The sequence below is a fragment of the Podarcis gaigeae genome (assembly GCF_964106915.1).
Source record: "Podarcis gaigeae genome assembly, chromosome: 6".
Classification (NCBI taxonomy): Eukaryota; Metazoa; Chordata; class Lepidosauria; order Squamata; family Lacertidae; genus Podarcis; species Podarcis gaigeae.
The window spans coordinates 43492950-43519153 of NC_139682.1; the positions used below are offsets into that span (position 1 = coordinate 43492950).

The 26204-nt window shown below is 45.3% G+C and overlaps 1 protein-coding gene across 3 annotated transcripts; it reads right to left on the minus strand.

The window, feature by feature from the left end:
* Position 1: 1 nt before the first annotated feature.
* PRICKLE4 (prickle planar cell polarity protein 4) lies at positions 2-26179 on the minus strand. Of its 3 annotated transcripts, none has more exons than XM_083744996.1 (8): positions 25758-26179; positions 9746-9914; positions 8433-8540; positions 6907-7044; positions 6068-6271; positions 3825-4011; positions 2399-2722; positions 2-1307 (listed from the first exon to the last, which is right to left on the minus strand). In XM_083744996.1, the coding sequence occupies exons 2-8, from the start codon at positions 9896-9898 to the stop codon at positions 736-738; spliced, it is 1686 nt and encodes a 561-aa protein (XP_083601122.1). In that variant the 5' UTR covers positions 9899-9914; positions 25758-26179; the 3' UTR covers positions 2-735. The 3 variants fall into 3 exon arrangements, with proteins under 3 accessions (XP_083601122.1, XP_083601123.1, XP_083601121.1); XM_083744997.1 differs by lacking the exon at positions 25758-26179 and adding an exon at positions 25488-25565; XM_083744995.1 differs by lacking the exon at positions 25758-26179 and adding an exon at positions 25087-25157.
* Positions 26180-26204: the final 25 nt, after the last annotated feature.

Sequence of the window (26204 nt, forward strand, 5' to 3'; positions counted from 1 at the left end):
ATCTCTTGGAGCTGCCTTTATTTGCTGAGTGTGGCTTCCCTGAACTATCACTGTTCAGACAACTATAGATAGAACTGTATAACTTTTTTTTAGCATCCTGCTTACAGTTGCCAAGTCAAGCATTCAATGATTAAGGCAGGGTTAACCTATTTATTCTTCACACTGCACCTTTTGAAAACACAGAAATTGGAAGGATGAGCTGGTAGGGAGCCAGAAGGATCTTGGAACTTGTGCAAAATGTCTGCAGGTGGTGAACAAAGGGGTACAGGCTTGTTTCACACGCTCTACACTACAGCATGTGCTGGCCAGTGAGCTTCTTTAAGTATTCATGCTGTAGTAGAGAGTTTAGAAGCTGAGAGTGTCCTGCCCACAAGGTGCTGCTGAATTATACTAATCTTTACATGGGGAAGGGGGAGCTGCAGGCCTTTGAGGAGGAAAATGCCAGTTCTAAAGCCTCTGAAAATGCACAATGTGACCAAATTGGCAATGCAAACCTCTGTATATGTGAAAGTCTTGCTTCTCACTCAAGTCTGCTTATTCGCAGTTCTTCCTCAGCTTTGCACTTGTAGGGAGATGATTTTTCACTTTTCAGCACGCACACCCATCAACCGCATTGCTACATAAGATGTCTGCTTGTGACACTATTTCCACCTCCCCCCCCCCCCCCGCAAACACTTTTCGGGTATCCAAGAACTACGTTCCCTTTCTCTTCTCCCTCCTCCTCACCAGCCCAAACTAACATATACTGCAGTGTTTGTTGCTCGAACGTGCTCTGGCTGCCCACCCTATGCCTTTGCCAAGTGTCTCTTGCTCCATATCGGGTAGAACAATCCGCCTGGCCCCAGGCTTTGGGATGGGCTTTCCGAAAAAGAAGCCATCTGGCTCCGAGTCAGAATCTGAAGAAGACGAGCAAGTAGGGCACCAAACATCGTCTTGTTCCACCACAGCTTCCTGCTTGCCCGTGCTGTCCTCGGGTGGCATTTGCGAGAAGTCCCTGTTCCACACTGATGCATGTGGGGCTTCGGAGGCGCTGCCCCTAAAGGGATCGTCTCCAACTTGCTGCTGAGGTGTTAGTGGGAAAGTGGACCCTAGCAGTTGGTTCTCCGTTAAACTGACAGTGCTGTGAACTACCTCTAGCCTAGAGGGGCTAGAGGTTCCCCGCTCTGCTTGAGGAGAATCAGTCAGAAGTTCAGTTTTATCAAACTGCTGGGAAGCTATTCTCTTTCGGAAAATAGTGCTTGCTTCTTCTTGGCTCCTGAACTCAGGACACAGTGATGAATCCCCAGATGTGTGAAGTGTTTCCATTGCTGGTAAAAAGAAGAACAAGCATATATTAGAGAATTGGTCTTCAACTGGTGGGTCATGCCTTAATCCAAGGTGGGTTGCAACAGGAGCAGCCGCACCGCCATGCAAATATATGGTAAAGTATTAAGAAATGCATCCCCAAATACAGGTTTGCTTTAATAGTGGGTCTTGGGTCTGAAAAGACAGAAGTCACCTGTATGACGACCCTAAACTCCCAAGTCTGACTGCTGAATAAAGTCTATAAGGCAAGGGCGGGGGAGGCTGTGTGGCTTTTCCTCCAGCTGTTGGTCTTACCCAGCATGACAAACTAGTTGGGGATGAAGGAAGGTGCAGTCCAGCAACATCTAGAGAAGGGCAGTCCAACTTTATATACCAAGAGAACTTTGACATGGGACCTGCAGGCTGCACACTGCTTTGTCACCAAAGGGGGAGTGGGAGCAAGGCCAAAATTTTACACACAACTGCTGGCTAAGCAAGGTGCCGGGCTTTGGGAAAGGGATGCAAGGACCCTGTCAGAACCCTCATGCCTCCTTCCCAAAGCCCAGCATCTTGCTTAGCCAGCTTTGGGAAGCTAGTGTGAGGGCTGGCAGGGTGTGTGTCAGTATTGCTGAGGACCACCCTGATCTAGAGAGCAACAGGCTCCCCTTCTCCATTATAGATAATCTTATCAGGACAGACATGTAAGAAGCATAAACATCAACCTTTTCTATTACCGGGCAGAGATGCTATCTGGAATCAGAATCTGGCATCTAGTGAAGCCCAAACCTCGCCAGGGCTGAGCCCTGTGGCCTCTTTTTGAGCCTTGACAAGGGAGGAGCAAGCAAGCGTCTCTTGCCCCTTCTGTGTAACAGTGTGGATTGGGCCTCATGGCAAGCAAATGTGCTGTGGTTACGGCAGCAAGCTCACTCAGTAAGGGCAGCTAACTAAGTCACTCAAGAGACCTTTCCCCCCACCACCATTTAAAAAAAATCTGGAATCAACACTACATTAGGAGTAGAATAAGGTAGGACTGGGGAGCCTTCTATTGGTTTGGCTCAAAGGTGCCTATATCATTATCCCTGCTGCTGAAGGCTGATCACCACAGACATCTTACCATCTGAATCTGCTGTTTCCTCACAGGCATTAGGGTTGGTTCTTGCAGCTGCAGAGGAACAGCCTGGGCTGCTGTATCTAATTCTAGAGATGGGTGTTGAGTCAGGGGATGGAACAGAGATGAAAGCGGAGTCAGAGGAATCTGAGCCAGTGGAAGACAAGGCCGATTCCTTCTCTAAGCTGCAGGCCTCAGAGCAGAAGAGAAGCCCATTTTGAGTAGTGACCAGCTGGCCTTGCAGTGCTTTTTTGCAAATGCTGCAGCAGAAGCAGCAGGATTTGGCGTGCCAGTGCTGACCTTGGAGGGTGGCTTGCTCACTGTCAACACCTGCAAGAGCAGAACAAAGCACACTAGTTTAACTATAGGCAATTTCAATGCAGAACTTCGTTTGCATTTATTGCTGATGTGGCCTCCTTGCGCCCCCTTCCCCGGTTAAATAGGGGATATGTCCAGGTACATTTCAGACCCCAAATGAGAAAATAAAAGGAAAACTGGCTTTCATACTGCTAAGACAGTATGATGATGAGATAATACAGGCTGAAAATTAATTTGGCCACTTCACCCAGCCAGCCTATGGTTTATCACATTCTCCACCAGGAGCCCCTGCATGATACAAGCTAAACTTTTACCATCTATCTGCTTGATCACAAAGAGAGTTTAGTTGTAGTGCCAATGGTGCTACAGAGTCATACTGATGTTTCTTCATCATTTACCAGATTGCCTCTAGTTTGAAGAGGGTGTGACTGGATTTTTGTAAGGCTTTTACATTTACCAGTTTTGTGAATAATATTAACTGAAAGGTTTAGAATCTGTCTGATTATTATACGATTGCTTTAAATGCTTATACCAAGGGGAAAGCTTTCTAAAACTATACTATGAATGATTAAACCAATTACTGCAAATAATATTTTAGAAGGCTTGGGATTAGTGAAATGCATGGAGAATAATAGTGCAGTGCAATACCTTACTCAGAAGATCCATTGGCTCATCTTGCATGCTACAGTAACATAAGCCATAGCTTAGTCAGTGTGCAGACTTCTGGGCCACTAGAGAGGAGATCACAGCCACTTTGCTCCTTCTCCAGTCCTACTGCTCTGAGCCAATCCATTTTTTGGATCTGAACCCGGGTTCATGGTTTGTTACATTTCAGACAAACCATGAGCCATAACCAAGGTCTGTTATGATTTGCGGTTTGGCTGGAGTGAGACGTGTGAAAAGCATGGAAGTCAAACCACGGCTCAGTATGCAGCAGTACTAGAGGAAGAGCAAAGCAGCTGTGATATCCTGGCTGGCAGCTACATGCAGAGGCATGGTTTAGCTTTGTATTACGTGAGCAACAGGTTATCGAGTTCACTGGAGTTCACTCAGTATAGGACTGCAGTTACACTACTGCATTCTATGCAAGACCACAGAAATGCTCAGCACCTACCAATGATCTCTCCACAGGCTTGGCAGACATCTGCGTACAGACTCTCAAAGCAAGCACAGCAGCAGGGCTGGCCACCCTTCATGACATAGCGCCGTGCCCCCAGGGGCAAGTCACACTCAAGGCAGCAAAAGTGCTCTTCATGCCAGCGCATGCCTTCTGCCTCCATGCACTCCGAGGTGAAGATCAGCTAAAGAGGCAAAGAGAATGCCAGATATCAAGCATGCAGTGTGCTGAGGGGTGCATTTTCGCCCCTAATTCTTTGAGGTACTTTTGTCATTGTAGACCAAGAAAATAAAGCTTTCTTCACCAAAGCTTTACTACATTCAGCAAAATTGGCAGCATAGTTATTGTACCTAAAAGCAAGGCTGTACGTAAAGGTAAAGGGACCCCTGACCATTAGGTCCAGTCGTGGCCGACTCTGGGGTTGCGGTGCTCATCTTGCTTTATTGGCTGAGGGAGCCGACGTACAGCTTCCGGGTCATGTGGCCAGCGTGACTAAGCCTCTTCCGGCGAACCAGAGCAGCGCATGGAAACGTCGTTTACCTTCCCGCCAGAGCAGTACCTATTTATCTACTTGCACTTTGATGTGCTTTCGAACTGCTAGGTTGGCAGGAGTAGAGACCGAGCAACGGGAGCTCACCCCGTTGTGGGGATTTGAACTGCCGACCTTCTGATCGGCAAGTCCTAGGCTTTGTGGTTTAATCCACAGTGGCACCCGCGTCCCTACTCTGTCCCAAAATAAAATTCTCTGAACTGAACACATTGTGGAAACATCATATATTCACGTATTGTTTTATTTTGATTTTCTCCTTAATGGGAACTGTGCCGCAACATTATTTCCTGGCTACTGGAATTTAAGGCTTGAAGGTTTCACCAAATCCAGCCTACGTAATTTCTAACTTATCTTCGCAAATACAGAAATTTAAACACCAACTCGCATAAAAACAGAACAGATTTTCAAACTTGGGTATTATTTTTTGTGTGGAAATGCAGAATGCATAGCACTAGCCTCAAGCCTAGTATATACACACAGACCTAGTTTTGTTGCACTTCACTTTGTTGCACTTTGCAGATATTGCTTCTTACAAAGATGCAGGTGCAGCTGCAAGCAGCCTGGCCACTTCCTGCGGAAGGAAGCCCCGCACCTCTACAGCAATGGAGTTGGCTAGGGCTGGGGCTGGGTTTCCCCCCTCCTACATCCACAGCTGGGGGGGGGCAGGCTTAATAGAGTGCAGTATAGTGTAAATATAACTTTTATATGCACCCGGAAACACCCCCAAAATAGTGTGTCTCGGTTTATTACTCTATTTCCTTTATTATGGGGGTCAGGAACTGAACCCACAATATCTCCAAGATATGCCTATATTTACTTAGCATGGAAATAAGTTTTGTGCCTTTAGCAGGTCATACCACAGTGAACCAGTGGGCCTGCTTTAAGATACCACTGTAGAACTTTTCAGATTAAATTTGGGAAGGCTCCTCCACGGTATCTGGATGCCTTCGTGGGATAGTCAAAGAACACACAAGGTGGATGAAACTTCATTCCCCTGTATAACTACCAACCTCATATCCCTGCTTACAATATAACATCATTTTAATTGATACTTCTCACTACAGAGAAAGGTAAAAGGGATGCAGGTGGCGCTGTGGTCTAAACCACTGAACTTCTTGGGCTTGCTGATCAGAAGGTTGGCAGTTTGAATCTGCACGACGGGGCAGGATGCCATTGCTCTGTCCCAGCTTCTGCCAACCAAGCAGTTTGAAAGCACACCAGTGCAAGTAGATAAATAGGTACCGCTGTGGCGGGAAGCTAAATGGTGTTTCCGTGCTCTGGCACTTGTCACGATGTCCCGTTGTGCCAGAAACAGTTTAGCCATGCTGGCCACATGACCTGGAAAACTGTCTGGACAAGCGCCAGCTCCCTCGGCCTGAAGTGAGATGAGCGCCACAACCCCATAGTCACCCTTGACTGGACTTAACTGTCCAGGGGTCCTTTACCTTACTACAGAGAGAAAAGTTTGGTCTTTTGGAGACGACAAATAACCACCTCATTGTGGATAGGTGGAGATTATAAATAAGGTAACTGCTGATCTCTAGAAAGAAATCTTGCAATCCCTATGAAGTTTTCAATCTTTCATTGCAAGTCCTAACCAGATTGAAGGTGGTAGATTAAGATCAATAGTTTCAAGCAGAGATTAGGAATTGACACAAGACCCCAAGTGTTTTTATATGTGTATACCTACTTGATCACATGAAGCACAGCGTGGGCGGAAGAATTCTGCGTGGTGCCGGCCACAATAGATCTTCCCATCTCGCTGGAAGTAGATGAGATCTACTAGGGGCTGGTGGCAGGTGTGACAGACAAAACAGGCAGGATGCCAGTAGCTCTGGTCTCCCAGCTTAGGTGCATAAACACCTTTTTCACCTCTGATCAACCTCTTACCACACTGCAAATCAAGCAGAAAGGACCTTTTTATCTATGGTGCATCTTTATCTGCTCTTCCTGCAATACAATATTGCTGGCTACCCACAACCCAGGTTGTGATCTTCATGGACATGTGATATCCTCTTATTAGCCTTTTGGGGAGGGGGGGAGAGGGAAATCAACTTTTTCATTTCAACAATTTTTTGTGAAAAAGGATTTCATTAAATATTGTGTCTTTCTGCCTCACAACAGGCTTCCAAGGTTCCTGACATCAGTGAAAATTAATACATAATAAAAGGGTTATCCACAGTTACCTTTCCTGGCACAGTCCGCACTTTAAAGCTCTGCATCCAAGAGCCCCCCTTTGCATAATAATAATAATTAATATTAATTTTATTATTTATACCCCACTCATCTGGTTGGGTTTCCTCAGCCACTCTGGGTGGTATACAGCATTTCTGGGCAGCTTACAGCTTTGGACCTTTCCCCACTAAAACCCACTCAGCTCAACTGGAGCAAATGGCAATCCATAGAAAACATGTGTGTAGCGTCAATCTTCTCTAGTTCTTATGCTTAGCCAGGGGAAAGCAAACCCAGATCGTAGGCATCTCAGCCATGAGAACACTAGTGTCCAGTTTTAAACAAAGGATGGCTCACCTTTTTACAAAAGCACCCGTGAATTGTGGGGGGCACCAGGCATGTGACTCCCTGTCCCAGGGATTCCTGCCGTCGCTGTGAAGCAAATATCCGTAGCCGCTCCCTTTCCTCCTCACCAATGGATGGGCAATATCTTGCCTTAATAAAAGCACAAGATTGTGTCAAGACCCAAAAGAGCATTCAGATTTTCTCCAGGCAGACAGCTGCTATCAAACAATCCACAATTGATTTCAGAAGAACTGGACATCAAATATGTTAAGCTGTTGGTGAACATATCAGACGACACAGCGATTCTTCAAACAGCTCTTGTTTATTCACAGGCCAGAACAGAACTGAACTGAAGGGTTCAGCCAGCCTGCTTAGATAGAGCTCCACTAGAACGCAACAGTAACCATTGTCAGTAACTATCCAATCATTGAACGTCACTTTCGATCCCTTATTTGCATATGTGGACCTGAGTGAAAACTATCTACAGTATCCCCCTGCTGGCCCAGGGTGAGAACTTCAGTACATAACAAAATAAATTCTACTTTATTTCTAATAGTAAATCCTGATACCGTAGACAACTGTCACCCAACTCTTAACACATGCAATGCTGCACGTGTCTATTCAGCAAGCCCCACTGTGCTCAATGGGACTGACTTCTAACAAGTATGTTGAATATGACTGCAGGCTAACTGACTTTCCTTAGTGCCTTGGAATGTTTTTGTCCATCACATACATCTTTACACTAAGATTTTAAAAGAACAAAGGCATTGCACTATTGGGTTTAATTGAGCCAGTCTTTCAAACAGAGTGCAAGGAGAACTTATTTGTGTGGACAGTGTCAGTGCATGGTCCAGTCACTAGGTGGCAGCAGACTGACAGGTGGAGTCAGGATTTTCCTGTAGCTGTTCTGTCTAGCTTCCTAATTGGTGTGTCTTATAAAGCCTTCCATTAGTACAGTATTTATAGCAAACTCTGGCTTACAGGTCCTAGTATGTCATTAGAGCTACAAAACGTTTGAGGCAACAAAGAATTTGTGATAGGAATATGTATGTTACCCAAGGGGATCAGCAAGTGCAGAAACAAGTACACAGTCTCTAAATTTCTGAATGCTAAATTTTGGGAACAAATAGCAAGGGCTAAATAAGCCAATCTTCATTTCCTGTTCTTCCTTCCCAGTAGCACCCTTTACCTGTCTTATTCCATTAGAGGAAGGAAATGAAGGTAGAAGATTTGAACTGAACCAATGTTACACTTTTACCTTCACTTATAAAGGGGCTTCTTTTGCAGTACTTCCATAGAATAAGTATGAAGCTATGTGGTTAGACTTTAATTAGAATTACAGTGTGCTTCCAAGACTATAAATAAGAGCACAAATCTGTCCCAAACCACTTTAGAGGCACTGGCTGTGTTAACATTTATTAGTTAATAAAATGAGTACCCAACTATTTGTGGTCTGGAAAAGAGTAGAGTTTTAATCAGTTTTTCCAACCAAGGCAAGATTGCCTAATGAAGACAGAATGTAAGAATGGGAATCTTACATCGCAGTCTTGCGGGGGCAGCTGCTGAAGGAGAGTTTTGATGCGGAGCTGGTTCTGGGTGGCAACAGGGACTGCATCTGATGAGTGAGAGTCAAAGTTTGGTGACACCTGCAAAAGCAAACAAGATTGAGAAGCAGAGATGGAGTTGTGTTTTCCCTATGAGTTTAGGGAACAATGCCTGCTTGCACCGCTGTCTTCCCTCACAACCCTCCCCCTGGCAGAGTTGGCTGGAGATCTGAGATGTTTCCCCTGGGAAAGGGTAAAGCCCAATGGAACTGGGTCTCCTGCTGAAGGACTAATGAAAAGGAACTGGCAGAATAAGGAGAGGAGAGCTGGCTTAGCATTCGTCTGCATTAGCATGCAAAAGGCTTATCCCCCAAAAGGCTGTGTTTCTCAAAAGCTAACCTTTCTCTGCTGCATTTGTACTTGGGCAAGCAGCAATAGACAGCCAAATTTGCTCTGCTGTTTTTGACTGCCCTACCCACAACTCTTCTTCTTTCCATGGAATCAGAACCCAGAAAAGGTAGGGTATGCCACAGCACTGATGGAACAGATCTGGGGGTACTTTCCAAGCTGTTGCTGCTTTGGAGTGGAGCTGAATCACATACCATCAAATTCAGATTGCACAATTAGAGTTGATTGGGAGTTTTGTGAAAGCTAACCAAAATAATGGACTTTTAGTAACAAGGGAATGAGGAAAGGTGATGAGGACAGGCAGTGGAAAGTGTGGAACAACAACTTGTTTTGACGCAATGTCATCTAACCTCCCCACAGACATATAAGAAGGAATTCACTCATTAAATAGACAACATTGTCTAATCCAGGGGTAGGCAACCTAAAGCCCGGGGGCTGGATCCGGCCCAATCGCCTTCTAAATCCGGCCCGCAGAATCAGCATGTTTTTACATGAGTAAAAATGTGTCCTTTTATTTAAAATGCATCTCTGGGTTATTTGTGGAGCATAGGAATTAATTTATTTCTCCCCCTTCAAAATATAGTCTGGCCCACCACATGGTCTGAGGGACGGTGGACCAGCCCATGGCTGAAAAGTGTTGCTGACCCCTGGTCTAATCTACCTGCAAGCAAATCAAGATGAATGCTCAATAGAAAAGGTTGTCTAGAATTGCCCTGGGTGCTTTTGGTTTCTAACCCCAGAGGGAAGTAAAATAATAATCAACAGCAGCCTTGCCATTGTCAGCAATTATAAGTGATGAAAATGGAGAAAAGGCAAACTTGCCATGAGATTTCCAGGAAAAACTATTGCAACATTTAGAACAGTCTTCCACATAAATATATCATCAAGTTCTGCCTTACCTCTGCTGGGGGAATTTCCGTGACAGGCCCCGAGTAATCTTCCAGGGCGCAGCCAGAATCACTGTCTGAAGATGAAGCAGGTAGTAGGTATGCCAGTGTTCCACCGCATGGAGCCTTGTCTCTCTGGGACCAAGTAGGGCTTGGTTGAGACATCAGCAGAATGGAAGCGCTGGAAAAGAAGTGCCTGTGTGAAGTGACTGGGCCCCTCTTGGATAGACTCCCCAAATGCACATAGCAAAGTCACCAATAACTGTGATCATCTCGGTCATCCATCTGTTCAATGGGAAGCATCACTGAGAACTTTAGGAGCATTAAAACTATAGCAGGATCATTTGGTGTACAGTAAGAGGCAGGGAGTTAATGCAGTACAAAAATAAGAGCACAGCCAAAATATTGCTATATCCAGAAGAACACTGTGCTGCATGGGCTCCTGGAACCGGGATCCTCCCAAGTGCTGCACAAAATTTTGGAGATTTGCTTCCATAACTAGCAAGGGGTTAGAGTTCAGGTGCTGTTGTCATTTTTGTATCACCTGTTGGACTTGGTCATGTGTGCTGTAAGAATGCTAACTGGGGGTAAATGAAGGCAACAAGTCACACACACAGATTTTCAAAATAAAAAGACCAATATGACCGAGCTGCATTTTACCACCTTAAGCAGTGTATTGGGTTTTATCTACTTGAGTAGTGTTGAGACCCTGAGATGAATGCTAAAAAAAGATGCAGAAAACATGTTCAGAGAAAGAGTGCAAGTACCTACAGAGCATCTTTGGTCTTTGGGTAGCTCCAAGGAGAAAAGGCAACTAAGAAAATACTTCACACATTTATAGGAAGTTGAGACCTATTTCCTTAGAAAGAATGTGGTATGAGCCAGCAGTGAATTGTGACAGGACTGGGCAGAGGCAGTAGCATCTTTCTTGCAGTAGTTCTGTTACATTTGTTGAGATGGCGATGGAGCAGGATGAGGTGGCTGTGACATGGGGAGGGGGACAGACGGACTCTGGAGTAGTGGTGGCCACCAGCAAAGACCCAACTGCCTATGCCTCCCTTCCTCACAAGCAACCACTGGTGTGAACCAATAGAGAAAGAAGCTCTCTGTCTCTGATGTCATTGGTATAAGTAGCCAATCATAAAGATGTGGGTTCCATTTTCTTGATAGCTCTGAACTTCCATTACAGAACAACTAGCTAGTGTAGACCAGCTGAGATGTTGTATGAAAAGCATTTCACTAGAAAGATGTACTGTATTGGAAATAAAATCCATGATATTGGTCCATTTAGGAATTCCTTGCAGGGGTTCTAAAGAGGGTTACCAGGTGAACTTTAACAGTTGTGTAGAAGACAGAATTCCAGCAGAGGTGGCTTGTCAGTTTTCCTCAGCTGTTACAAGGTGCAGAAGCCCCTGTCCTTTTTTTCATCTGCTACCTTAGTTTGAAACCCCAGACACTCTAGATGGCACTGTTACATCAAAATATAAGGGTTCTGTTTTTCTGAAAAAGGACCCTCAGAAGTGGAAAACAGAGATGCTGTATGTACTTTTGTAATCCAAGATTTTTTTTTTAAAAAAAGAATTATTTAAAAAGAAAAAAGGGTGTTAAAAACTGCTGAAAGTTTGGCTCAAACCTTGATAACTTTTCTTTATGATAAGTGTTAAAACCTCTCCCCTACCCCCTTGATCTAAAGCCAAATAGTTTACACAAGCAACCAATGAAGTGCAAAACTATAGCAGACCTGTAGCACTTCAGATTGTGGAAAGGAAATTGGATGGTTTAATGCTTTTCTGTTTTGGGGGTTGGGATGTGAGAGAAGGCTAAGCTGGAATTTGTCTCTCCGGCATCCCCTGCCTGCAGTCTGAAATGGTAAAATCCAGGAACATTTGTTGCTTTTGTTAACTAGGCCTAATGCTTTGCAAAGCCTGCCATTTTAGGCAAGCCTTTGGAAATCTAGCTGCGGTTTTAATTTTGCTACTTTAGGGTTTCAATACCGCCAATTTGCTGCAATTATTTTTATGTGGTCTTTAAGCCTCCTCAGGGATTTGAGAGGCGGGATAGAAATTTCAATCAACACACTTTTAATGTTCGTGTTGTGACTGGTTGCCTTCATATGCTTGGCACATGCCCAGATCACCAGCATAATCCATTACCATTGTGTGCAAAATGTTATACAGTTGCTGATATGTATGCTGGCATCTGGGTGTGTAGCAAACCTATCAACACTGTGACTGTGCTAATTCAGATGAGGCTGCCATAGAATCTTCTCAAAAAGGTTGTGTGAGTCAGAGCGAACTCTGCTGTATTTTCTCTAGTGCTGCCATAATTGCAAGCCAAGTATGTTGCTGCTGCCCATAAATTCATTTTCGGGAGACAGGCACACTTTGACTTCGGGCATTAGGATGAGCTGTAATCTATTCTTCCCCTCTGTGGCGGCGGCGGCGGGGGGGGGTGGGTGGGTATTTTTCCCCTCCACACCCTTACAAACCTGCAGTGTTAATCATTCCCTGAAGCTTGGGGCACTGGGGGCTTACACTGGGTAGCTTTCCTGGTTAATGGTTACACCATGGAAAGAAGTGGACTCATCTCCCAGTTCTCTTTTCCAGGACTTGCTCATTTCCTTCCTCCCGTGTATCTGTTTCCAAAACAAAAGAGAGATTGCAGTTTGATGGCTCAGTTCAACTGCTGTGATTGCTTGGATGCCTTCCCAGAGTCTAACACTCTCCAGCTAGATTTCCTGTCCCAGCTCCAAATGAAGGAGAGAGAGAAAAGAGATGATTCTGGATGGGGGCTGGGGAAGGGTTAGTTAGATGCAACAGAGTCATGATGAATGATCAGCAGCTATGCTTTTAGGAAAAGAGTGGAAGGAGGTGACAAGATCATATATACAACAACAAGGATACTGTTTCAGCATGCAGGGATGTGAAAGCTCCTTCTGTCTAACTAGCACAAAATTCCTTGTTCAGTCAGAAAGACAGACACACAGGAGTTCTGTCTGATATAAAGACAGCCTTCCACAGCCTGCGGCCCTCCAGATGAATGTTGGACTCCCAATTCTCATCAGCCCCAACCAGCATGGCCAATGGTCAAGAAGGATGGAAACTGCAGGCAACAAACTTCTGGAGGGCTTGTTTCATGCAGAAGGTTGTTTAAAGGACATTTCACTGAGCCACACACAAAGGGGTTCTAGAAAGTCTATTTTATAGTTTAACCACCCACCCAAGTGCTTTGTACTTTAATAAAAAATATTCCCTGACCTCTTTTGTTAGCTTACATAAGACTGAAAACAACTTTGCACAAATTCACCTTTACAGTTCTGTTAGTTATACCATTACTCTTGCTTTTTTCAACACTATTCACAGAAGCACACTGGGCAACTAGGCACCTGAAGGAGCAAACTGCAGCTTAGAGAATGGAAGAGCCAAGCTGCAAACTTTCAGCTTCAGCCTCAAACTGAAATCCCTTGGCCTAATAAGCCGGCTGTTATTTTTCTCGGGTCTAGCCACACATGCCTGTCGTTGGCTCAGAGCTGCCTCTTCCAATGTAATTAGTGCAGAGAGCTCAGGGTTATGCTGCTGTGCACTTGGGTCAATAATTAACTCAGCAAATTAGCTAGCAAACAGGAGAGAAAACAAAAAGTTCAGATTCTGCTGGTTCCCATCACCTTACTTCCCAGAATCCAGTAGTAGCACAGATAACTTAGAAGTTTCCAGAAGGGTAGTCATGTTAGGCTGCGTATACACACATCCCCTAAACAATCCTGGGAACTGTTTGCCCCACCAGAGCTACAACTGCAGCACCCTTAAGCTACAGTTCCCAGGATTCTTGGGGACGGGGAATATGTTTTAGATGTATTACATTTTCATAGCCAAAGTCTGTTGTAGAAAAAACAGCAGTCTTGTGGCACCATAAAGACCAACATATCTATTACAGTAGATTTGTTTGTGAACCACAGTCTGCTCCACCAGACTGCATGAAGCAAAAGCCTAAAATGTAATCCCACCAGGGCACTTTCTAAGATGGCCATATTGAATAAAGGAACTTTGAAGGGAAGGGAAACTTCAGCAGGAAACCACTGAAATACATTTTTCCAGACAATTAAATTCTATCAGCTGTGGCTGTAATCAAGACTGGGGGTTTATCACCACGCTGTTTTTGTTAACTAGCTAACCAATGCCAGCATCACCAATAGTGCTTTGTTGACAGATGACCCTAAGAATTTTGCTTTCAGGTAATTTGCAGTCTGTTCTTTTTGTGTTTAATTTCTCTCTGATCTCACTCTTCTACATCCCCCCTCCACTTGCTAATTTAGGATTACACTTCATTCATCTGATGAAAAAACCACAAATTACGTCATAATACAGTTGTTAATCTTTAAAGTGCTAGCTAAGGAATAAAAGGCATGGGAGACTGCTCTTTCTCTGGATTCCAAGAAACAACCATGTTAAGGTTTGTCTAGCTGTATATCACATCTCTCTCCAAGTCCAGTACATTTTAACATGTAAAAACGAAGCCCGGCTTGATTTCACCAGGAGGGCATTATCATGCAAAGAAGGTGGTGTAATCATGCAGGTGAGAAGAACCTTGCACCACAAAATGCATATTCAACAGGCATTCAAGAGATGCAATCTTGTTCAGCAAATTGTTGAGAGATTTGAATAGAATAAAAACCTCACTTATCTCCCTACATCTGTTTTACTTCAAAGCTTTTTCAGTTATGAATTCAGGACACTACAGCACATAACGCCCATTCTCTCTGGAAGTAGATTTCTGCAGGATGGCGCCTTGGATCAAAACTAAAAGCTCCATACACCTTGACCACCCATAAAACATGAAGGCAACTGTTGACTTAGTACAATTGTCACATGACAGTCACTTGAGACAGCTTTCAGCTGACAGCTTTTTGTACGCAGCATCTGTAATGCGTACAACAGGTTGCCAGGTGGATCACTGCCATTGTGTGAAGAGAGTCCATGTCGTGAGCAAGGGGGATCCACACTTGAAACAGCTTGCACATTGTAATCATAACATACGGGCAAGACCAGCCTTGCTACCCTGGGTCCTCACCTATAAATACCATCATGGGTCCAAAGGCAAAAATACAAATTAAAAGAACAATTTTAAACAGCTTGTGCTTTCCCCCACTATAGTTTATGGTATTTGAATAGCTGGAAGGGGAAATAATTAATCTCTAATAGTCCTAGAACACCATTAGTGGATAATTCCTAGCTGGGAGGACCATCCCTATTGTAACACCCCATGACAGGATACTAGACAAAGGATGCTTTACTGGACTGGAGCTCAGCCAGCACTGGACTGGGATTCAGCGGGTCACATATATGATGAATTATTACACCTGTTTTAAGCACACCCCATCCATTCTCTCATGACAAAGTAGGTTGACTGAGCAATGGAAAAAACCCAAGCTTTCCCATCTTCCACCTGGTCAGAAGTGGCAATGACATCTGCACTACCTGCTTTGCTTATGGCTGCGGTCTCCAGCAGCGCCATAAACTAGAAAGCTTTAGTAAGGTAAAGGTAAAGGGACCCCTGACCATTAGGTCCAGTCGTGACCGACACTGGGGTTGCTCATCTCACTTTATTGGCTGAGGGAGCCGGCGTACAGCTTCCGGGTAATGTGGCCAGCATGACTAAGCTGCTTCTGGCAAACCAGAGCAGCGCACGGAAACGCCATTTACCTTCCTGCCAGAGCAGTACCTATTTATCTACTTGCACTTTGATGTGCTTTCGAACTGCTAGGTTGGCAGGAGCAGGGACCAAGGAACGGGAGCTCACCCCATCGCAGGGATTCGAACCGCTGACCTTCTGATCGGCAAGTCCTAGGCTCTGTGGTTTAACCCACAGTGCCACCTGCGTCCCAATAAAGCTTTAGTAGCACTCGTTAAAAACAGGCATTCTGAAAACTGTGTGCTATGGTGATGAGAGAACGAGATGCTGAGAGAAATAAATCAGTCAAAACAAGGGGTCTCAAGAGACCCAAGTACCCACCCAAGAGGTTATCCATTTCCTGTCTGTATTGTTTATTGCTGGGGCCTGGCCTTTTTCCAAGCAGCTTGTGCTGGGGCATGGTGATTCAGCCATGACTCTACCATCAGGTGTACCAGCTCATTCAATCACACATGATGCAGGCACATAGCAGATTAATCCAGCCTCAGAGAAGATGGCCCTATCATTGTTCTTCGAGTCAAAAGTAATGCCTACAACAGGAACTCATACAGAAACAATGCTGAGGGTGAATAACCTTTATTCTTATACAGGCACGACCATTTTAGATGCATCCAATTGACGTGTAATTGCAGACACACGGGTTGGACCCGAAGGAAGGAAGAACGGGGGCAAAATGGGATGGGGAGGGCACTTATACAAGCTATGCCGATGCACACAGGGTACAGGAACTCCTGCACAGAATAGTTGTCGCCTGTATAATCTAAAATAAATCTTCTGCAATGTAAGGGTGAAATGTGCCTTCAATTTTAATTCAGGGGTGGCTGGGGAGAAAGTGTAACTCATCAAAAATGTTGTGAACCCACAACATGAAGCTGAAAAAATAAACAAAACTGTGTTACCATCTGGCTTAATCTGGCAACTATCCTTCCATGAGAATTAATCCTTTCATGTGCTTCTAACTCAATGGTTTTATGTGACTAATCAATCAGACCGGCTGTTGGCTGTTGACAATTCTTTGTAATCAGTCCTGGTAATTAGTAAATTCCATCCTGCCTACCAGCTCAAAGGGAATGGCTTCCTTTACTAAACTTACTCCTTTTCCCACTTTGCATCTCATCTTCCTTTCAAAATGAAAACCCAAAGCAGCCACCACCACCAAAAGTACATTAAAAAAACAAACAAACCATATGAACAGTATAAAGAGAAATTGTTACTTTATGGAAGTAATTAGCACATGTCTTCTTTCACCATGTCCTCCTACTCCACTTCCAAATTACTTCCACCCCCATCACCAAATTTAATATCCATGTATAGGATTTTCCAGGACAGCCTATGCTCAGAGGAAACAATGCTGAAGACAATGAACTTAGTAAAAATAAGTCTGATTAGAAACGTGTAGGCAAACACTGGAATAACAGGATTGGAGCAGCAAGCAGAGACAGTGCTGCTCCAAGACACAAGACACAATTAAGAACAATCTTGGCCACCATTCAAGACACCCCAAAGTGCCACAGCACACTGTCTTAAAAAGCTATTACACAAATCTATGGTGCAACTGCATTTGAAATACTGTATACATTTCTGGTTACCTCACCCAGAAAGCATCTTTATATAGTTGGAAAGGTTCAGAAAATAGCAACCAAACTGATCAAGGAGATGGAGAAACTCTCTCAGGAAAGGTTGCCCACCATATGGAGATTTTTAGTTAAGGCCAGTCTGAGGTGATATGAAACAAGTGTAGAACATTAGGCACAGAACAGAGAAAGTGGACAGAGAATTTTTTTCTTCTCCTCTCCTAACACTGGAACTCGTGGACATCCAATGAAACTGAACATTGGACGATTCAGATCAGAAAAGAATGTACTTCTTCACTCCCACAGGAGGCAGCGATGACCACCAACTTGGGACAGCTTTGAAAGAGGTAAAGGCTTTCAAGGGCTACCAACACAATGGCTATCTTCACGTTGAAGGCAGTATCCTTCTGACTGCGAGTGCCAGGTGTTGGAAAATGCAGGAGGGAAGAGTGCTCTTGCACTCAGGTCACACTTGTGGGCTTCCCATAGACATCAGGTTGGCCACCGTGAGAAGAGAATTGCTGGGCTGGGTGGTCCATTGGCCTGACCCAGCAAGCTCTTTTTACGACTTCATGAGTGGTGAAGCTCTTAACTCATAGGCCAGGTCCAGTCCCAAAGGCACTCCAAACCAAAGCAACAGTGTGAATAACACCACAGCACCAGGTTGAGAGGAGAGGTTTAAACCTTTTCTGCCTGGCTCATTTCTGCAATGGGAAGGAAAACTGCACCCTCTGTTCTTCAAGTGATCTATCTAAAAGATCTTCTGCAATGATATTCCCCTCTAGTGCAGCCCTGGGTCAGGCAAGGGAAGTTTCCTCAATGGTGAGGAAAATAACCCACCACACCTGCATTGCCCTTATTATAGAAGTATAACATGAAAATCCATTCTGTAGATTATCCATGCAAAATGGCGATAATGTTCTTAAAAATATTTTTTTTTTATTTTCCAATATCATTCCAATAGCAGCCTCATAATAACAACACCAATTTTATCCGATTAATACAATTATTCATGTCTTCCTTCACCATGTCCGCCTACTCCACTTCCAAATTACTTCCACTCCCATCACCAGTGATAACTCAGAAGTTGAACGGAATCCATTCTGGAAGTCTGTTTGACTTTCAAAACGTTTGGAAACCAAGTTCTTGTAACCAATCAGAAGCCGTGGAAGCCCCGTCAGATGTTTGGGTTCCAAAGAACGTTTGCAAACCAGAACACTCACTTCCGGGTTTGCGACATTCAGGAGCCAAAACATTCAACTTGCAAGGCGTTCGGGATCCAAGGTACTACTGTATACAATTTAATTAAACTGCCCCCTCACATGCTAGAGTTGATGGCAAGAATGTTCTACTTTACTGTTTTGTAGCCTCCAATAATAAAGCCTAACTCTAAATAAACCTCTGATGCACATCACACTATTCCTGCCTACTAGAATACACAGGTATACCTGCCTCCCAGACCACAATGTGATTGGTCTTCTCTTGACAAGCAGCATATGCAGCAAAAAATGACAATTGTCATCACATGAATCCTTGGTACCTGGGGTAGACCTGGATTCACTGAATCAGAACGAAAGAGGGATGGGAAAGAAGAGTAGAAACTGTGAGAAGTATCCTTGTACAAAACACACGGCAGGTGTTATTTCATATCTACTATCCCTAACAGCACAAACACCCAGAATGCATCCCCAGAGGAAATTGTGCTCATGCTCACAATCTGCTGTGTTTTCCCATGACTCCCACCTAGTGCTATGAATCGAAGGCTGTGCTTCTGGCTCCCACTGTGTGGAAAGGAAAGGTTAATTTCCATCCCGACCTGCATTTGACTTTCGGAGCTACAATGTGGCATGCAGCACCCCCCACGGCCGAAACATCATCCTGAAAACAATATTTTCAGTTTACAGCTGTAATCAGCCTGGGTGTGGTATCAGCGTGGTCTTATCTCATGCCAAACTGTATCTCTTCAAAGAGGAACAAATTTTCCCCAAAGCAAATAGAACAGATTTGTATAAATCTGAAACAATAATGTTCTGCAATAAAAAAATAAAGAAGAGAATTGTAGCTGAGATAGGGAAGCAGAGAGAATGCCAACTGGGGAACGGTTGCAAATCTTTTCATGATGAACCACAACTGACACCACACCTATCAGGAAGAGGCTGAGGCTGCAAGGTAGACAAACCCTAACGCACCTCTGTGATGGGATAGCATAATAAGGAAACTGTGGGTAAGAAACAGCATAAGGGGGGAAACAACATGACATTCAAAATTACCATGAGACCTTGACGTTGCAACACAACAGTAATAACCTCAAAAGCACTTTCTTATCTATACAACCAGTTATCCAGGGATAACTGCTGCTGTGGCTGTTGGGGGGGACTGCCATCTTCCCCACCCAGAGACTCCTGTTGTTGTTGTAGTGGCGGCAGCTGTTGGGGAGACTGCTGTCTCCCCCACTTGGAGGATTGCTGCTGCTACTACAGAAGTGAAGAGGACTGCAGAGACCAGGTCCCTGGGAAGGCAAGCAAAGTGGGAACAGTTGCTGCCCCAGCTGGGCCTGGTCCAGCTGCTGGGACAACGCTATAAAGCCTGCTTAGAGACATCTAGTTTGGTTGTCCTGGGGATTTTAACATCCATACCAAGGGGCCTTACAAGGGGCCACTCAGGACTTCATGGAAAGCATGGCCTCCATGGGGCTGTCCCTGAATAAGTTTGGCCCAACTCATAGCCATGGACATGCCTTACACCTGGCGTTCACCTCTATGGACATAGGTGATCTGACACTAAGTAAAAGTGAAACAAAAGAAGTGCCATTGTCGGATCACTTCCTGGTGCAACTGGACTTCTCTGTGACCCTTACCCTCTGCAGGGAGGTGGGACCAATTCGGATGGTCCACCCCCGCCACTTAATGGATCCAAATGGTTTCCAAAGAGTGGTAAGGGATGTTTATTGCATGTTGATGGCCTTTCAGCTGATTCCCAGGTGGCCTGCTGGAATGCGGAGTTAACCAGGGCTATCAACTGTCTGGCTCCAAAGCATCTTCTCCAATTACATAGAGCCTGGACGGCCCCGTGGCTTTCCCCAGAGCTGAGGGAGAGGAAACAATTGCTGAGATGGCTAAAGCGCTGGTGAAGGAAAACTCATTCTGAATCAGACCAAACACAGGTTAGAGCTCAACGTCAAGCCTACCAAGTGACGATAGCGACAGCGAAGAAGACCTCCTTTGCCACCTCTATTGCATCTGCAGAAGACAGCAGCAGGAGACTCTTTCAGGTGGTCCGCAATCTACTGGAACCAACTTCACCACTGGGGTCTAGTGAGGACCACAAGATCTCCTGCAATGATTTTGCAAAGTGTTTTACAGATAAAGTTGCTCAGATTTGGAAAGAGGTACCATAGATTTCACCGTGGTAGTGGGGCCAGGGCAGGAGAGTGCTAGAGTCCTGTCTGGTCAAGTTGTGTGGGATCCATTCCAATCTGTTACCTCCAAGGATGTGGACAGGCTTCTTGGACAAGTGAAACCAACCACCTGTCTCCTTGATCCTTGCCCATCTTGGCTCATAAAAAGGAAGGGCTGGGCGATGAGCTCCACAGGGTGGTGAATGCCTCCCTCTGTGATGGTGTCTTCCCAGACCTGCTTAAAGAAGCGGTTATTAAACCACTTCTTAAAAAACATCTTTGGACCTGGCCAATATGGCCAACCATCACCCAGTCTCAAATCTTCCATTCTTGGGCAAGATGATTGAGCGGGTGGTCACTGAACAACCCCAGGCATGCCTGGAGGATGTGGACTGCTTGAATCCCTTCCAATCGGGATTCAGGTCTCATCATGGGACTAAAACTGCCTTGGTTCAGCTGGTCGATGATCTCCGGTGGGCCAGGGACTGAGGTGGAAGCTGTTTCCTGGTCCTGCTGGATCTCTCAACGGTTTTTGACACCATTGATCCTTCTGGACCATCTAGAGGAGTTGGGAGCTGGGGGCACCGCTCCTTCCTCCTGGGCCGTGTCCAGAAATTGGTATTGGGGGATGAGTGTTCAGACCCCTGGGCTCTTCACTTGTGGGGTGCCTCAGTGCTCTGTCCTCCCCCCCAATGCTTTTAACATCTATATGAAGCTGCTGGGAGAGAGAATCAGGGGGGTTGGGCTGGGCGTTCACCAGTATGCAGATGATACCCAGCTCTACCTCTCCTTCAAATCTGAACCAGTGAAGGTCCTGTGTGAGTGTCTGGTGGCAGTTGGAGGATGGATGGCGGCTAACAGATTGAGGTTGAATTCTGAAAGTGCTGCATTTGAGGGCCAGGGCAGGCAGGTGTGGAGGACTCCCTGGTGCTGAATGGGGTAACCGTGCCCCTGAAGGACCAGGTGTGCAGCCTGGGAGTCATTTTGCATTCACAGCTATCCATAGAGGCACAGATCAGTTCTGTGTCCAGGGCAGCTGTCTGCCAGCTACACCTGGTACTCCGGCTGAGCCCTAACCTCCCTGCAGACGGTCTCACCTGTTTGGACTACTGCAATGTGATATACGTGGGGCTACCTTTGAAGGTGACCCGGAAACGACAACTAATCCAGAATGCAGCAGCTAGATTGGTGACTGGGAGTGGCCGGCAGGATCATGTAACACAGATCCTAAAGGATCTTCATTGGCTCCCAGTGCATTTCCAAGCACAATTCAAAGTTTTGGTGCTGACCTTTAACGCCCTAAATGGCATTGGCCCAGTATTCCTGAATGAGCATCTCTACCCCCATCGTTCAGCCTGGGAACTGAGCTCCAGTGCCGAGGGCCTTCTGGCAGTTCCCTCACTGCAAGAAGCAAGGTTACAGGGAACCAGGCAGAGGACCTTCTCAGTAGTGGTGCCCTCTCTAGAACACTCTCACTTCAGGTGTCAAGGAAATAAACAAGTATCTGACTCTTAGAAGACATCTCAAGGCAGCCCTGTATCATGTTTTAATGTATTAATGTATCATGTATTAATGTTTGATGTTTTAGTATGTTCTCATATATGCAGTGAGCTGCACAAAGTGGCTGGGGAAACCCAGCCAGATGGGCGGGGTATAAATAATAAAATTATTATTATTATTATTACAACTACTACAATAAATCAGATGAAACATTTTGACAAAGAGAGACCACTCCCAACAATACAAAAAACTTTGGACTCACTTCTTTTTCATGTTGTATTTTTCACTAAAAAAATAAGGTGGGATTATCTCTTTGGGTGCCCCAAACTTAACCACTGATATTTAGAATATTCAGTGGACAGCAAAGGGGTACGGCTAGAATAGTCTGGAATTATTTGCTTGTGTGGATGGAAAATAGTATTCAGGATAACTACCTTGTGATAACAACCTCTGAATCTTGAATTTGTGAATTACCTACAGTGAACAATCATACACCTGCTACTGTTGATTGCAATGTCTGAAGAAACAAATACCATGTCTACTCAGAATAGGACTTATTTCTGAGTAGGCATGGGATTGTATCTAAAGTGGTGCTACCTGATTCACTCCATAAACAAAATGATTTCTGCTTCAACAATGAAACCCACTCCTTTTACACTGCCTAACACCCTAATCTGTTCTTGAGATTTTCGTAACACCCCAGAGCTGATTTGGGGAAGGCATGGGGTACTCATGGCAGAAGGAGGGAGGGAAGTGCTGTTGCACACACGTAAATACTTGCAGTCATGGAATGATTAGGACTGCACTATTAGTGGCTGATCTATATCATATAGTAGTACAGTATTCTCTTAGAGATGTACTGCTGATGGCTACATGTAAGGGATTGTATTTTTGAATGCTTTCCCATGTAACCTCCTCGCATGAAGAAAATAAGCACATCAGGCAGAGGGTTAGACGGGAGCTTTTTCCTTTGGAAGATGAATTTGCAGGGAGCTTTGAAGAACACTTAAACTCCATGCACACATCCTATCTGCAGCCTAAAGATTGCCTCTAGCATTTAAAAGGCTTAATGCAGACTGATTCTAAACAGGTTTACTCAGAAATAAGTCTCACTTAGTTACTTGTGACCAACATGGAATTAAGTGTGCTTTGGATTGTGGGCTTCCCCTTTCTACCAGCATCCTACAGGGGAAAAAAGCCTCAATAGTTCTGAATTAGGGTTGTTAAATTTTAGCCTGGGCACTGACTTTTTAATTTTGGGAAAATTTGTTTATTGGCTGCTCCCCCTGCAAATAATAGCACAAATCTCAGTTAGGAACTATCTGGCTGTGGGGAAGGGATTGACCTCGACGTGACAGAATTAACTGAGGAGCCTGATGTTAGTCCACTCTACAACAGAAATCTCCCTAAAATATAACTGACATAGGTAATGTATACTTTAGTAGATCCAAAGCAGTGGGATGCATTATGCCCAGGCTTAACCCGAGAAGGTGACCAGCAGGGTTTACATCAGAAGTGGAGAATCTTTTCCAGCAAAAGAGCCACAAGCCAGTAGTGGGTGGTGCTGGTAGTAGGTGGTGCCAGAAGCAAAAGATGGTGGAGCAATGAATGCAAATTAAATCTTTATACAATCCTTTCTGCTCTTCATCCAGGCAAGCAAGCAAGCAAGCAAGCAGCATGATCATACTTCCAAGAACATAGTCCTGCCAGACAAAAATGTTTAAGGATGATGCAAAGCAGAGCCAGCAAGGGCTGGGGGAGTTTAGGGAGGGTGTGTGGCCTGCAGAGTCTCCAGGGCCAGAGAAAGAGGTTTGGGGAGCACATTTCACCCCCAGGTCTGATGTTCCCCACCCTAGTTTAGACTCTAAACTTGTTTCATTGACAGGGCCCATTCTGGGAATATGTGATGAATCTGAGAACACCCCCTGAGCATGTGCAGAATGCAGTTAAAAGGGAAGTAGGAGTAAGCAGAGCCAGCCTTGCTTCCCTTATCTGAATTGAAGGGAAAGATTTCCAGGTTTTAAAAGTTCAGGCAAATTTAAACTAAAGCCCTGACAGCTCCTGTTTCCTTAAAGGAAGTATTAACCGTACTTCTCAAATTATCAGACTTCTTTTTGGAACAATACAGAAAAACCTGGCGGACACACCAATCTCGACATTATTTCAGGTCCCCTATCAGTGCTGCACCGGCAGATGCACCTGTCAATAATGTAGATTGCCCAGGACAGATCACAATGCACCTGAATACAATTAGATTCAGCACTGTAGTCACAAATCTCAGCAGACCAAATACTCAAAACAACTACCTAACATTTACATACACCTGTCAATCTATTAATTATCTTTTCCAGATTTCATTTTAAACTCTGTAACAGAAAGAAAGTAGTTTCTAGGTCAACCTTTGCCAATCTAGCACCCTCTATATATTTTGGACTGCAACTCCCATCATCCCCAGCCTAGGACTCATGAGAGTTGTAGTCCAAGACATCTGGAGGGCACAAGGTTGGCAAAGGCTGCTTTAGGAATAAAAGGCTACAGGCTCACCTTTTGAAAGGGGCATATTTCACAAATGCACAAATCCTACATGGGTATATCCTCTGTACTGAAACTCACATGTACCTTATGTGTGTTCCAAGGCTGCAATATTCTGAAGTTACCAACCAGACAATATGCAATCTATTTTTTAAAAAAAGTACCCCAGCATCTTTGACTTTGCTGCAATGCACCCTGGGTCATACCTTTCAGATTGTGTGCTGCTGTCACACTAACTAACTTGTCTTCTACTGATCTTATGCATACACAAGTTTTGCTCCATGCGCATGCTAGAGGAGGTTCCAGCTGGCAACATGTTCCTGTATATGCAATGAAACAGACATGGGTGCAGCCACATGTTAATAATGTAACTTGTACCCTATGGAGCCACAAAGAGGGGAAACATTTTGCATGTACTGTTATTTCTGTCCACAGGTGAGGGATAACGAAGAAATATTTCTTTCTCATCCAAATTATCATCATCTGGTTCTGTTTTCAGTAACTATCAAGGCAGGAAACATTTTTACAGGCCGCCTGTACACAGGTACACACTCACTTGCAACAAAAGATTTAGAAGAGGACTAAAGATGTAACCTGTAATCCCAAGTAAACAAAATGTGATATTTGTGACCAATTAGGATCGAAACGTTATTCTTACTTACCAGGGTCGAAGTTCCATTGAGCTCCAAGGGAGCTCTTACTCCCATGTAAGGGTTGCAGCTTTACTGTAAATAGTTTGAAGCTTGCAACAACAATCTGGGAAAAATAAACATCAGCAGATGTCCCTTATTTTAAAAGGATTATCCCTTATCCCAGACTATCGGTTTTTCTCTCTCCAGACACAAGACCTCCAGGATGCTGCTGGTGCAATCCAGAGTCTGTCCAACAATTGCCCTGGCTTTAACAGAGCCTCATTACCCCCTTGTTACAGCACTTTGGTAAACCTGCACAGGACTGAACCACTTCATGCCCAGCCTCAAACCACGGCTCCCTCTAGCTCAGTACTGCCTACACTGACCGGCAGCTGTTCTCAACGTGGGGGGGGGGTCTCCCCCAGGCCTACCTGGTGACGCCGGGGATTGACCCAACCAACCCCCCAGGCCCCTTCTGCCAGCAGAGCAGGTGCTCCTCCGGCTAAGGAAGACTAACAAGCTTTCAGGTCGCAGGCGGCGTCTCCCGTCCCTTTCCTCTACCAGGAAACCAGCAGCCCAGCCCGCTGCTTTCCCCTCCCCACACTCTCCAAGCTTCCCGGGGGGGGGGGGAGCGCCGAGAGTGGCCCCTCAGAAAACCGCCCGCCTCCTCAGCGGAAAGCCGCCCCGGACACCTTCATTACCTGCTGCTGCTGCCGCCCTGGACTCCCCCCCGGGCTCGGCTCCTTCCTGAGGGAACGCAAGAGGCGGACGCAGCGGCAGGAGCCAGTCGCGCCCTCGACGCTGCTTTTTTTCTGGGGCGGAGGCGGCGAGGAGCTCTTTCCCCGCGCGCTCCACCTGCCTTGGCAACAGGAGCCTTCCCGGCTCAGCCCTCAGCGGTGGGAACTTTGAATGCCGGGGAGAGAAACGAAACCAGGGAAACGAGGGGTGTCCGGACTCCCCCCCCCTCCGGCTCCTTTTCCTTTGCTGCGTCTTTTCCTCGCCCAGGAGACGGGCTCCTCTTCTGTGTCCGCCAGCGGGGTCCTAATTACAGAGCTTTCTGTGCAGCCTCAACCGGCGGAGGGAGCCAATGGCAGAGAAAGCCGAGCAGAAAGCAGAGCGCCTGTCCCTCCCTCTCCTCCCTCTCCCTC

What these genes read in the sequence shown, in the direction of transcription:
- PRICKLE4 (XM_083744995.1), bottom strand. An exon ending in ACGGGTGCTTTTGTAAAAAG is followed by an intron (nt 6,272 to 6,906) that starts GTGAGCCATCCT and finishes CTTGATTTGCAG; the next exon opens with TGTGGTAAGAGGTTGATCAG. An exon ending in GCTGTGCTTCATGTGATCAA is followed by an intron (nt 4,012 to 6,067) that starts GTAGGTATACAC and finishes TTGCCTCTTTAG; the next exon opens with CTGATCTTCACCTCGGAGTG.